This window comes from Lepidochelys kempii, chromosome 12 (assembly GCF_965140265.1).
Source record: "Lepidochelys kempii isolate rLepKem1 chromosome 12, rLepKem1.hap2, whole genome shotgun sequence".
In the NCBI taxonomy this organism is placed as follows: domain Eukaryota; kingdom Metazoa; phylum Chordata; order Testudines; family Cheloniidae; genus Lepidochelys; species Lepidochelys kempii.
In genome coordinates this window covers 28,593,915-28,608,168 of record NC_133267.1, presented here as the reverse complement: position 1 = coordinate 28,608,168, position 14,254 = coordinate 28,593,915, and the positions used below count along the sequence as shown (strand labels likewise).

At 37.4% G+C, this 14,254-nt stretch overlaps 1 protein-coding gene across 6 annotated transcripts in view; it reads right to left on the bottom strand.

Moving 5' to 3' along the window:
- CDH8 (cadherin 8) overlaps positions 1–14,254 on the bottom strand; it is a 196,548-nt gene that overhangs the window by 70,382 nt on the left and 111,912 nt on the right. For all 6 annotated transcript variants that reach the window (XM_073307975.1, XM_073307976.1, XM_073307977.1 and 3 more), the window contains 2 exons: positions 10,847–11,034; positions 8,133–8,386 (listed from right to left, as the gene is read on the bottom strand). In XM_073307975.1, the coding sequence (XP_073164076.1) occupies positions 8,133–8,386; positions 10,847–11,034 (442 nt within the window). The remainder of the gene's footprint in view (positions 1–8,132; positions 8,387–10,846; positions 11,035–14,254) is intronic.

Below are 14,254 nucleotides of genomic sequence, written 5' to 3'. Positions count from 1 at the left end.
TAATTTCAACACCAATACATTAAACACACAAAAATATTGAGCTTCATGGTTATTTTAAAAGGAGTACTGAAAAACATTCTTTTACTTCTTTTTCTTCAGTTTTAATGAAGCATGAAATATTAACCGAGCATGTTACCTGCTTAGTTTTCAAGCAATTCCATGGACAATAGGTGGTTAATGAATCACCATTTATCAGTAAAGCACTTAAAAAAAACAACAACCAACAACACAGGGATTGACTGTTATATGGATTGACATAATTGGTTTCTAACAAAACAACTTTGATCTGACAGCTAGTCAGAGCTTGCAAATGAGAATATACAGGTAAATTATGCAGCCTAAACATAGCCAGCTTGACTAACAAGAAAGAGCTGCGGTAGACTGCTCCAACAGTGAATTAAGCAGAATGATGATTTAGGGCTCAGCACAAGAAAGCTTTTATATAGGTTCATTTTCACAGAGTTGTTTTATTAATGTATTACTTGTAAAAATAAACTACATTGGAAAATTAAGCCTTCCAATTTTTTTGACGGGTGAGGTGCAAAAAGAATTTATCACAAACTACTGATATGGTACAACAGTCACAGGCTTCAAGGGGTTTTACTGAATCTGAACTGTGGATTTATATAAGAGCCTGTAATGCTTTTGTGTCTAGGTATTATCGAGAATAACAGCATGCACTGGTGGTTCTGCATCTGTTCTGCATTATACCTAGGCATAATGGGGTGAGTTAGGATGGAGTGTCAGAGTGGATTACACACTTTATATTGTGGTTATGGTCTGAGAGTGACTCAAAAATGGCAGTGTCCTATTACACATCTGTTTGTTACTAACACTCTGCACTATATCTGCTTAGTTCACTGATGAAAAACTAGCATATTTCACTTCAGTCGACAAGACAGTTATTAAGATACCAGTTTATTCTATTCCTGCTCATGCATCATCATCAACTTCCATCAAAGTTCTGGTTCAAGAGCCTTTCTTTGTCACGATGACATACGGTGGGGACTGATGTAGGACTAAACAAAACTTGATTAACCAGAACTCATTCTTGGTGTAACTCCACTAATGTCAACAGAATACACCAGGAAGGATCTTGACCCATCAGACTTACCTACCTAGCTGTCGTAATTGAATCTTAAATCTCAGTGTTACAACAGGTTTTTTGTTTTCAGTATTGAATAGTAAATTGTTTGTTCATATTTAGAAGTAGACAAGGGTTGCAATTCAACTATGTTGCTGGTAATTTAGTAAAATATATTGCCCATTAAAAAAAATATTAGTTCACTGCAAATGTTTATTGGGGAAGCTCTGCTGTACAAACATAGCTCTAGGAAAATCTAGTATAGGCCGTAATATTGCTACATTGAATAACTACTGATGGACTTAAAATTAAAAGGTCTCTTTTTCCCAAAAGACATTTTATACTTGATTTATTCCATCTTTAAGGAGTTATTATCTGTATGAAGAACTACGTAGCTAAAAAGAATAGCAAAGAAGGATCCACGGCCAAATTTTCATAAATGGTTGCTTAGGGCAAGGCACCTACATTCATATTCGGACCCTTAAGTAAAGTGATTTTCAGGTGAGCTGAGCACACTCAGTTCCTATTGGCTTGAATAAGAACGAAAATCTTTCCATTTGTACGAGGCCTCCTCTATATCATAATTCCATTCCTGGTTCTGTACTAACAGTATATATATTTTTAAAGTTATATAACTGGGGATTTAACATCAGTGAGTTTATTGTATTGACTTTAATCCTAACAATATTTATTCAGAAATGCATTAAAAATAAAACATTACTTAACACTATTACATGGGGTTACAAGGTTGCCAAGAGGGAAAAATCCCCTCTTGACTATAAATTAAGAAATATCTTGTACAAAGTAAAAAAATAAATAAAATCTGCAGTGCCATGAACTTGGGGAGACTAATAGCATATATGAAGCTACCTTTTCATGATAATGATTATAGCTCTTTTTAATGGAGCTGCATTGTCAAATATATACATGATACATAAAATATACATTTCTATAAAAATGGAAAAGAATATCTCAGAAAATAATATCCTTTGAAATTGCCATAGTAACACCACAGGCTATTTGGACTTTTTTTTTTTTGGCTAGTTTATTAAACTGTGCAGGAGAAAATAGGTGGTGTGATCATAGATTCCTTTAGCAAAAGACTCTGGGCCTGAATCTGATGCTCTCACTAGATTTACCTTGGTGCATCTCCACTGACTTAATTTGAGTTATTCTTGATTTACATCAAGATAAAGAGAGCAGAATGCAACTTTCATAGTTGAAAACTCTCCTTTGCTGATCCTGCTGAGATCTGAATCACAATATTGATCCTATAAATCACCCTATCTCAGTGATGCCAGGCAAAGAGGGCATGTTACTTGGTGACTGAGAAGCAGCTGTACCGAAGAAAGGTAAAAAAATGTTGTATTGAGGTTTTTAAGGCCTGCTGTTAATTAAGAAAATGATGCACTGCCGCCAAAGATGAAGTCTCTCCAGTATGAATTTGAGGGAAACCTTCCACAATGAAGCTTACTTCTCTCACAGAGAGAGACTGAAGGGCAGTGATCATCTCTGAATTTATAGGAGGGCAGAGTGTGTATAGAAAGCACAAGTTATTATGCATGCTTTTGCTATGCATTTTGGACCAAAACTTGGCCAAGGCAATAAAACAACAGAAATATGAAATGAGCAGCACTGGAATAAGTCAGAACATATTTGAAGACGAACTTAGAATGATAAAAGATGCTGATGTGATACATTGAGCCACTATAGAGCAGTTTGACTACCTTTACTCAAGTTCAGCAGTGGAACTCCCTACAGAGTAAGGTGCTACTCATTGTGATTAAGAGTATCCCTAGACACAAGTTTAGAACTATAAACTACACATTTATGAAAGTTTTGATGGAATTTGGTAACTGTCTGATTAGCGCACGTTTGAAAAAAGTCTGTTCAAATTTGTGACTATTTTACATCAGGAAAGTTTAAAAGTGAACCAGTGACTAAATAATTTGGAACAGAGAAATTGTAAACGTAGAGAAAAGAAGCAGAGTTGATCCTTATAAAATATAACACTGGATTATGAGATGCGGACATTCTATGAGATGCACAAAGAAAATAGCTTTGCTTGGCCATATATTTTTTTCCATATGGACATATTTTAGAATTGATATCTGTGACAATGTTCCTCCTCTGCCTCAGTGGGTCCTGCACTTATTGGCGGATTTGCTTGCCTCAGAGATTCACGGCAGCCCTCAGTTTGGCCACTCTTGCTAGTCGCTCAAACCTGCCATCCACTCAGCTAACCTCATCACTGGCCAGCATGGGGGAAATGGAGAACAATCCCCAGTCTCTGTGTGCCACCTAGTGGGTCGGGGACAAGGCAGATCCCTTTCCAATTTAGACCTTCCCTTCTGGTGTTTCTCACAGACCAGGTCAAGTCCTCCTGTGTCCGATCAGGAGTTGGGGGGATGGGAGGGAACCCGGGCCCAGACTCTACCCCGGGTTTCAGACCAGGGCCCTGTGGATAACCGCTGTCCACAATGTTCCCTGTATCAGCTGCGTGACAGCTACAACATCCTGGGCTACTTCCCCATAGCCTTCCCCCCAGCACCTGCTTTATCCTCCCTGCAGGATCTTCCTCCTGAAGCCTGATCACGCTTGAACTCTTCACTCCTCCAGCAGCACACCTTCTCACTCCCTGCTTCTGGCACACCCCCCTACTAACTGATGGGAGGTCCTTTTTAAACCAGGTGTCCTGATTAGCCTGCCTGCCATAATTGAATCTAGAAAGTTCTTAATTGGCTCCACGTATCTTGATTAGCTTGCCTGTCTTAATTGGTTCTGGCAGGTTCCTGATTGCTCTCAGGCAGCCCCTGCTCTGGTCACTCAGGGAACAGAAAACTGTTCATCCAGTGGCCAATATATTTGCCTTCTACCAGACTCCTGTATCCCACTGGTCTGGGTTTGTCACATATCAATAAATAAATCATATGCAAGGGAATACCATAACAGATAATTAAGACAGAATCAACAGCTGGATCTTACATAACTACTTTCCTACTTCACAGAGCACTAGTATCCTTCCACTGCAAGACCTACAGCCAGACAGAGGTAGTGTGAGAATGGCCGCATTACACATACACACAAAGCCTCATCCTTCAGTCTGTCCTGCCACAACTCCCTTTGAATATAATGGAGTTTTGCTGGTATGAAGATTGCAGAATTCAGAATTGAGCAAATCTGTTTGCTATAGGTTATTGCTGTCCCTTATTACCCTTCCTGACAAACAATCACTCAACTGGGCTGGGACCAAACTGTGAGGCTATGAAGAGAAGTAAGACACCCTCTACCACCATTTAGACCAGGGTTTCTCAAACTGTGGGTCAGTACCCAAACTGGGTCATCAGAATGGGTCATATGGTAGGTCCTGTGGCTCCTATTCTCTGGGGCTGGCTGGGCTCACCCCCCTTCTCCAGGCACTGCAACCTCTGGGGTCCAAGCACCATTCAAGTTTAGCCTAGCCATCATGATGATGGGAGGCATGGGCGCTGATTCTGTGGGTGCTCTGTGGGTTGTCCGGGGCTGGAGCATCCATGGGGGGGGGAAATGGTGGGTGCTGAGCACCGGCAACCCCCTTAACAGAACCACCCCCCCCGGGCCTCCTGCCCACTGGTGGGCCCCACCGATCAGCACTCAGTAGGCCACCCAGCCTGTCTGGGTTAGGAGGGCACAACCAAAAAAACTGGGGGGCATGTGACCCCACACATCACCTCTGGTAGGGGAGGAAATATGCTTGCTTGTCCCAGGCGCTAAAATGCCTAGTCTGACACAGGGCCTCCATGTCAGACTACTCACTGGGTCTTAACAGGCCATACATATTTACAAATGGATTCTGAGCCCAAAAAGTTTGAGAGCAATTGATCTAGATGGTGCTTTCTGCATCTCAGCTGAAGTGATGGGAGAGAGCAAGGATGGAAAACACAGTACTTCACAAAATCATAAATCTCCCTGAAATTTCATTTGGGAGCAAATAAAGGGGAAAACATCCTATTTTGACATTTTTGGAATAAAATGTTTTGATTTTTCCTTTCAAAACAACTTTGTTTCCATTTTTTAAAAAAACGTATAATATAATTTTTTTGAAATATCAAAATCAAAACAAAACATTTTGTTTCAGCCCAAATGATTTATTTTTTATTTTTTAAATTTTCTTTCAGACTATTTTAAAATGTGTGGGTTTTGTTCCAAAATTGGGACAAAAACAAATTTCGAAATCTCAAAATTATTTATAATGGATTTTAAATTTTATGCCCAGCTCTAGTGGATAATAGAGCTATTGTAGAGATGCAAGGACTCATGACTTTCTTTTATCTTTTAAAATAATTTGGCTAAGAGATAAAAATATATTTAAATTCACTCGGCCTGTCTGCAACCAACTAGTGCTATACTAGCTAGTGCCAGAATTAACCAGTCGTATGCCAAAAATAAGCATGAAAATGCAGAAAATTACACTGTGTACTTTTATCATTTAGTTAACAAGAAAATACTGTGGAAAGATGACAACTTTTTAAAAAAAATAGCCCGATCATCTATTGTATTTATTTTTTAAAGAAAAAAAATTGAATTTACACTAAAGAATTCGGCATTTCTCATTTTAATAGGCTTGGTTCTGTCCTTTCTTATATCAAGGGTATCTGTGGTATCTATATAATTTTATCAAGAACTAGAATTACCTGGTTCTGCCATTCAGTCTGTATAAGATTTTGGAGAACATCATGAGAGATGTACCATGTGCACATAAAGTGAAGAAAGGGAAGACTTAACCAAGTTACACATCCAAAGGGGAATAAAGCAAGGAAGTGGTTCAGATGTCAGGGCTGGGGAATGGGCAACTTTGCCTAGGGGTTAGCGTTAGACATGTGCCGAGGGTCCAGAAGCCAATTACCAGGAATCAGTCTGGGTTGGAACACCATGAGATTAGAATTGGGAGAAACCAGAAGGCAGGGATCAAGAATCAGTTATCAAGTGTCAGGCCAAGTTAGGATACCAGCAGGTCACGCTCAGAAGGCAGAAACAGGTAAACACCAGTGGTCCATGACAGGATGAATCCCTCTTGTACAGACAATTTCCTGTTTCCTCCTCTGGCTTAAATAGGGGCTGCAGCCCAATCAAGAGACTTGGAGTTCTCCCAGTCAGAGTGTAGAGATCATGTGCCCCAGTTAGGCTTCATGAACTCTTGTCCTAGCTGCTGTCTGTGAGCTGCCAGATGGAGGATTGGAGGGTGATGAATCCACAGAATTAGGGTTTGAGGCCCCTGTGCCTGACATCAGGCAGATCAAGATGTGTGTATTTTTTCTTCCCTTTTTTTTCTGCAATTTTTTTAATCCTGAGAAAATATGCTGTGCCATTCAAAATAAAGATGTGTCAGTAATTTTTAATTGACTCTATCAGCACTTCTCATAGTCCCTCTGTTGACAATGACAAAAGGGGTTCCAATTAACATTAATTTGGATGTGCCCATTAGGAAGTAGGCTGTAATCATCCATTAATTTCACAAAAGAAACTGAAGAGTTATTAGATGTTAACGATCTTTCGTCACTACTAAACTTAACTACATTTTAATTGATGACCTAAAGGTGAAAGGCTCCCTGCTAATGGTAATCTTCCAAACAAACCAGTCCTACAGGAGCTAACTTTTCTGATTCTGCTGAGGAAACAATAATTTCCTGTTACTGTAAGCTAGTCAAACTTAGTGTGCAACATTAGGCTCATCGTGTGATATGGTAAATGATGGTGGTCAGAAAATGGGTGATATGGGTGTAAATGGGTATAAATTTAAAATGGGTGTAAATGTGATATAGTAAATGATGTAAATGATGGTGGTAAGAACATAAGAACATAAGAATGGCCATACTGGGTCAGACCAAAGGTCCATCCAGCCCAGTATCCTGTTTACCGACAGTGGCCAATGCCAGGTGCCCCAGAGGGAGTGAACCTAACAGGTAATGATCTAGTGATCTCTCTCCTGCCATCCATCTGTACCCTCTGACAAACAGAGACTAGGAACACCATTCCTTACCCATCCTGGCTGATAGCCATTAATGGATTTAACCTCCATGCATTTATCCATGGGTGTAAGTGGTAAAATAATGTAATTAGCATCATTTTGACATCCTTATGTGTGCAAAATGAGTATAAACTTATACATCATGAGGGAGGAAAGGTGTGGTGATGGATAATCTTATCAGAAGTCATATGGCTTCAACTTTACCAAATCTTTCAAAATATATGCTCACTGTGGGACTGACTCTGCAGTCTATTTTGATAAGAGTTTTATTGACTTTAAAAGGAGTTTTGCCTGAGCAAATTGTTCCGCATTGGGCCCAGAATTCCTTCATACAGCAAACAAAGTGTTCTTTTGAAACTATCTGATGTTATCACATAAGATATTAGCAAAGGGAAAAGATGTGTGTGAATAAAAAACCAGACAGAAATAATCCTAATTTGCATAAAACCTTAATAGTGGATTTTATCTAATTTGGGTCAGATCAAAGAGGGATAAAATATAAATGAAAGAAAAGAAGCAAAATTCTTCCCTGATGTAAACACTGCTCTTTTCATTGGCATTAAAGCAGGGATGAGTTTGGTTTAAGAAATTCAGTACAGACTATAAAAGAAATATTTCCAACATTACAGCCAATTATGTGGAATTGCTTGTACTCAGGATTGTTAACAAGCAAGCTGGAGGATTATTTCAGACTAAACACAGTAAGTGAAATAAACATTAATGTGTCAAATGCTGTGCTCAGATTTCTTATATCCCTATATGTCTTATATCCATTTCATTCCCATTGTTGGACAAGACAACTGAATTGGGAAAGAAACCACACAGCTTATGTTTTTATATATGAAAATGATTTGATTAGAAGTGTGACATATAACGCAGCAAAGCTGTTTTTCAAGTGAAACACAGAAAGACAATGCTTTCTCAAAAATGAAACATGGAGAGTGAGAACAAACTGCTATCCACTCTATCATCCATTGCACTAAAAATATACTTAGAATTCTGACAGCAGCTTCTTTAATGATAACTTTAAAGCAGCACTACCTTATAGGACTAGAAGACACATCAGGGTCATGAGAGGTCACCTGACCAATCACAGAGTTAATAGCAGCATTTTCATGCACTTCCAGTAGATAAGTAGGTGATGAAAAGACTGGTGGTTCATCAGCATCCTCCACTACAATTTTTACGGTTGCTGTATCCTTGAATGGTCCTCCACTGATGAAGCGAGGATCAATATGAACGTTGGCTGCTTCTACCTTCAGAGTATAGGATTTTTTGGTCTCAAAGTCCAGGGGCTGTTAAGAATGACAAAGATAAATGACTTGCACTAATGACCAGAGAAGCCAGAACAAATAAATATAATGCTGATAGATGAAAGTTACATGCATTTAAGTACGTTCACTAAGTTTTCATGCAATCACTTCCTATTCCCTGAACTCCAACCTGTAAATTATCTGGGCATTTATTGATATGTTTAGTATTTAGCCTCAGTGAAAGCAGTCCCTCATCTTTTTTTCCTCACTAGAAATTCACAATGATATAATCTCTCTTATGAATTGTACAATCACAATTTCATGTTAGATTCAAGATAAAATTTTACTGGTGATTGATTACCTGATGTGCATGATAATCATGCATTTAATCAGTGTTCTCTTAATTGGAGATAAGGATAAATCTTATATAAGCTCCATGTGGAATAAATATATATTTTTTTAGAACAGTGTGAAAAAATGTAAAGAACTAGCAATTATTGTTCTTTACACAGAAGAGGCATTATGCAGAGCAATTTAGAAATAATCATGAAAAATATTTTAATATTACTACACCTCAAATAACTCTTTGCATCAGTATTTATAGGGATAAATGAGGCAGATGTGTCTCAGGAATTTCTTATAACTACTGCAATTTATATTGCTGTATCGTTCTTTAATTTCAGACAGATAAACATGAAGCCATAACTCTAATCCACCAATGTAACTTCACCATCATTGCCACTGTTTTTGATATTTTATTTCTGTACATCAAAATGTAAAATTTGGAAAAAAATGTCATTGATGTAAAGGAATGACTCATATAGTAAAAAGCAAGTCTATGATATGTAAGAATTTATGAGTATATAAGATTCAGATCTACAGTTTCATGCACATCTGCGTCAGTATATTCACAATATAATTCTCATGTCTCAGAAGGATTAAAATTTCAAAAACACAAATTTGTTAAGCTTTGAAAGATTTGCATTACAATGTTCAATGGAAAAAAGAAAAGGACAGAGAAGTCTCAAATCTGCAATGCAAATGCAAACAAGAACACAAGCAGGCATTACAAAACTCTTTCAGAACTCTCTGAAAGCTTTAAATATATATTCTTACTTTGAAAATTTGTGTTGATTTTTAGATATGAATCCAGCTCTAATTGGACTTTGCTCTTTCTCAACAATTTCTAGAAAACATGACAAGCACTTGCTTCTCTGTCTACTCAGAAATTACTAAGCTTTTGTACTTATGAATAGGTGATTGTAGATCAGCATATTCACAATTTGCCAATCACACCTTCTGTATCATTTTTAGCAATTTCAAATTCTTCATGATAATGACAGTATCCCATAGAATTTGTCACACCTAGTCCCCAGAGTACCATATTCAAAATTTACTCTACATTGTCTGAAATGCTATGAATTTAAAACTGCAGGGGGGCAGGAAGAAATAAAAGAAGAAAAGACATTACATACATTTTCTGCTATAGAGAACAAAAGTGGTTATTGCTTTAACCCTTTTAACCCAAAAGTGGTTATTGTCAGGATGAATATGCGAAACAACAGTATGTTAGATGATCAGTTATGAAATAACTGGTGAGGGAAACAGGGCAAAAGGCTAATTGCTTTAGTTTATAAAGTAGGCCCACAGCATACAATAATTAACAGAGTATAGGAGCCTGTATCATGTCTTTAACCTGTGGAAAAAAGAATCTAAAGCACAGATGCATACATAGTTTTTCTTTTCTTTATATATTTCTTATGAGTAGGTCTGCACTGTAAATGTATAATAAACCATTTTCATTGGTAGAGGTCTACATTCTGACCTCTTTAATCTAATAACAGCCACAAAGTTGAATGTTAACTATCTAGACATATTTGATCCTTATCTTCCAGCTAGAACATAATGTAGAAATTTATTATATTTGTTTAATTACAAAAGACTATTTTGCTTTATGGTAGGCATGAAATTCAAACACTTTCATGATCACTTTTATAATGTTATCGTTTATAGTCATATTTAGAGTCAGGTTTCTAAAAGATGTGAGTGTTGCTATTGACTTCAGTGGAACCAGGATTTCACCCCAGATGTCTTCTGTATGTACATGGCTAGATGAGTGCCTCTTCAGACAGGCAAGTACGCAACCCTCCATGTTGCATACACACATGCAGCAAGTACACACACAAAAAGGAGTAGTGGACCTGAAGCTTTACTTTGAGCCTGCATTTGCCACCATAACTCATGCTGGGTAGTTCCTTACATCATGATTTGGTCCACGTAAATCACTACTCATGGAGTAAAGTAGTGTTCTACATGAGTAGGAGTGGCAGAATTGGTCTCTCTGGATTACAGATACTTTATTACTCATGAAATTATATATTAACCAATCAGGATTCAACTAGCCATACAGCTGGCCAGATACCATAAAAAAATTATTTGACCAATGGCGAAACTGAATAATTGTAAATGGATGAAAGTTAATTGTACACAATTGTCATTTACCTTTCTCAGTCTAATAATACCATCCTGAGTCTGAGCCTCTGACGTGATTTCAAATATATCCATTCCATCTCCTTCAATGATGTCATAGGATGATTTAGCATTTTCTCCAATATCCAGGTCATTTGCTTTAACCCTTCCTATTGGCTCCCCAAGAGCAATGTCTTCCATTACTGAGAAGTGATACAGACCTTACAAACAAGAGGAAAAGACTAAACATTAACCCTGATTCTAGTTTCCCCTTCTTGCTCTTTGTTCATCTCTGTTTCCCCAAAGTACATGCTTGAGATGTGCAACCGATACAAACCACATTAAAACAAATTATTTACTTAAAGCTGCATAATCTGCTCCATACAGGGGAATGCTCTGTTGACTCAATGTGAATGTTCTTCTTTTCACTTACTATATTATCCCATCTCCTGCCTACAGGGATGTTCAGTGTTGCCAAACATAAAATATTAAGCTATTTTCAGCATAGAAAGATGCAATGTGTAATTTACTGCAAGACACTTTTGAACTTACCTTTGTATTTACAGACTTGTAGACCATTTTTGATAAAATCCAATTACTAAACTTCAGCTTGTGCCCTGCAGCAAACTGATCAGATACATTAAAGATGTCTCTTGTGACTTAAAATCCTCACTGCTCTGTAGACCATAAACTTTACCTTCTAGTACTTTCTGGTCAGAATCTAATTGGTCTGTATATTTTCTTCTGTGAGATAGAAAAGTCACTAATTAGGAGAGAGGCAGGAAATGTCCTCCAACTCATGTTTCAAAGGAAATAATGCCTACTTCATAATGACGGATTACCATCTTTACAATTTTGCCAAGGGATGACTTAATCCCAATGGAAAGCCCTATATGTGACCTGCATTATGTGAAAATTCAGTAATTGTATTTTATTTCTTATTTTAATCAGTAACTTCAGACACCTTTATATTCAAATCGGGTTTATTTAAAGGAGATAAAAAGTCTGTTTTTATTGAAATACCATGTTTTATCCCTCAGATTACTAGTGTGTTAAGAAGAGAATCAAATTTGGATGAAATATCTTCCTGGTTTTAGCAAAGACCTGGAGGCCAGTAGATGCATGCAAAGCATGCATGGCTTCTGCTTTCTGAAATCCTCTACAGATGGCCAAATTATTGCAGCTTCTTAATAATTTCTCCCCATTGTAGCTACAGGTAAGGGCTGAGCATGTCACCTTCAGGACTGTTTGTTAGTTGGAAGAATTAAAACTTTGCAGACAAGTATGTTACAAACATCCTGTGGTAGAGGATCTGGACCTGTTCTTTTCATTCCCTCTCAATGACAGTTTGCTACACCACAATGTGTGATTTTTAGCTGAATATGCTGCTTTTCGTTTTCTGAAACCATGATTTGCTGTTATGCTAATTAGTGTATTAACTACACTGACAACATTCCAATATGAGTAAGGAAACGGGCAAATATACAAAATATGTAAATATATACATTGGATATCAAAAAGCATATATATATAGTCTTCCCTAAAATTAACTGGATTCCTTCCCAAATTTTTCCTTTTCACTTTACACCAACTCTCTCTAGAGGAGTTCATCTCTTTTGATGTCATTAACATTTGTGTCACTGTGTTTACTGTATAAAACTGACATTTGCATGGGGCACGAAAAGTAACAGCAGTTTAATCTATAATTTATTTTTTCTTTAATGTTTCCCAGGCTGAAGACATAATTTGGAGATCATTGAGAATCCTCAAACACATAAAAGCTCAGAAACAATGAGCAGCCATAGCAATCAGTTTCCTCCAGAGACTAAATTATGTATTTATGATTTATACCGCTGTCCACACATCATGGTTTCTCTCTCTACACAGTTGATTGAAATTCTTTAAGGAGGTATTTTTTTCTCTGATTTACAAAGAAGATATACAAAATTAACATTTATTTTTCCACGTTGTTGACTAATGGATAAAAATAGTCCCTAAGACTTATGAAGAGGTCTGCCATGACATCATAGTTCAGACTGTGACCAGCAATCCATTCTAAGCTTATTTTAAAGCATTCTAATTTTTCTCAGCAGTGAAAAGTTCTTCTGCATATAATCTTATGGTAAACTGTTGGGTTAAAAACTTCAATGTTTTATAAAATGACTCTAAAATGATTTCAAAGAGAGCACAGAAGTAGTGAAAGTTTATCTTTTTCATTTCTAAAACCCAGGAGGTTCTTTCAAATCTAACCATAAACATACATTTGTGTCCTGCCTGCAAACAATAAACCGATAAAACACACTAGGTTCATTATGATTTATTGTGAAAGCAGCAGGTATTACATCTTACGAATTTCCATTTCATTCTGGTAAGTCTCCATTGTAAGCATGATCCTTTCTTATTTTGGCTCTACCAGGCAAATGCAAATTGTGCTTTAAGAAAGGTGTCCTCACAAGTGTCAAAGAATTGAACAATGATTGTATAAGATTAGAGCCATGACTAATCTGCAATATTAGTTCTAAAAGTCCATAATGACAATAGTGTCCAGATACAATATTTAACAATGTGTATCCTCTTTATACAGGGTTTCTTTTTTCTGTTATTGCTTTATATAAATAAAAAAATCTATATATGAAGCTTTGCACTGATGAAAAGTGCTGGACATTACAGCTCTTTTTGTATTTATGTTTAGATCTGAAAAAGTATTAGTCCACATTAATTGTCCACCTAGCCGGTACATCACAAGGAGTGGTGGAGCAGGCTTACTCATATTGCCCCGTCAATGTGTTTCAAAATCCAAAGCTGGAAAGACCACATGTGAGGAGTTTATAGGGTAAAAGTACAACTTAGGCCTTGTCTACAATACGGGGGGAGATGGATCTAAGTTATGCAACTTCAGCCTTGTGAATAACGTAGCTGAAGTCGAAGTACTTAGATCTACTTACTGCAGGGTACTATGCTGTCGATGGGAGACACTCTCCTGTTGACTCCCCTTGGGCTTCTCGTTCAGATGGAGTACAGGAGTTACTGGGAGAGTGATCTGCGGACGATTTAGCAGGTCTTCACTAGACCTGCTAAATTGACCGCTGATGCATTGATCGCTGAATGTCGATCCCCCAGTAAGTGTAGACAAGCCCTTAGTCTCCATACCCATTCAGTCCTTGATCTCCAGGCTGAGACTCCCAACAAGAGAAACAATTAGTACCAGCTATGTAATGATTTTCTGATCTGCTCATCTGTTTCATAAGTCCTGGATCGACACTATCAGCTCATTTCATATTGGCATTAAAGCCCTTTGACAAAGGTGTAACTAATTCTGATGTAAGTACAAAAGCTAGATATCTGGCCAAAATAGCCCTGTAGTTACAGATTTAGAACTATTGTCCATTACACATATACAAAATAAATGTCTCTGCACTGTGGTGATACAGCTCACATATT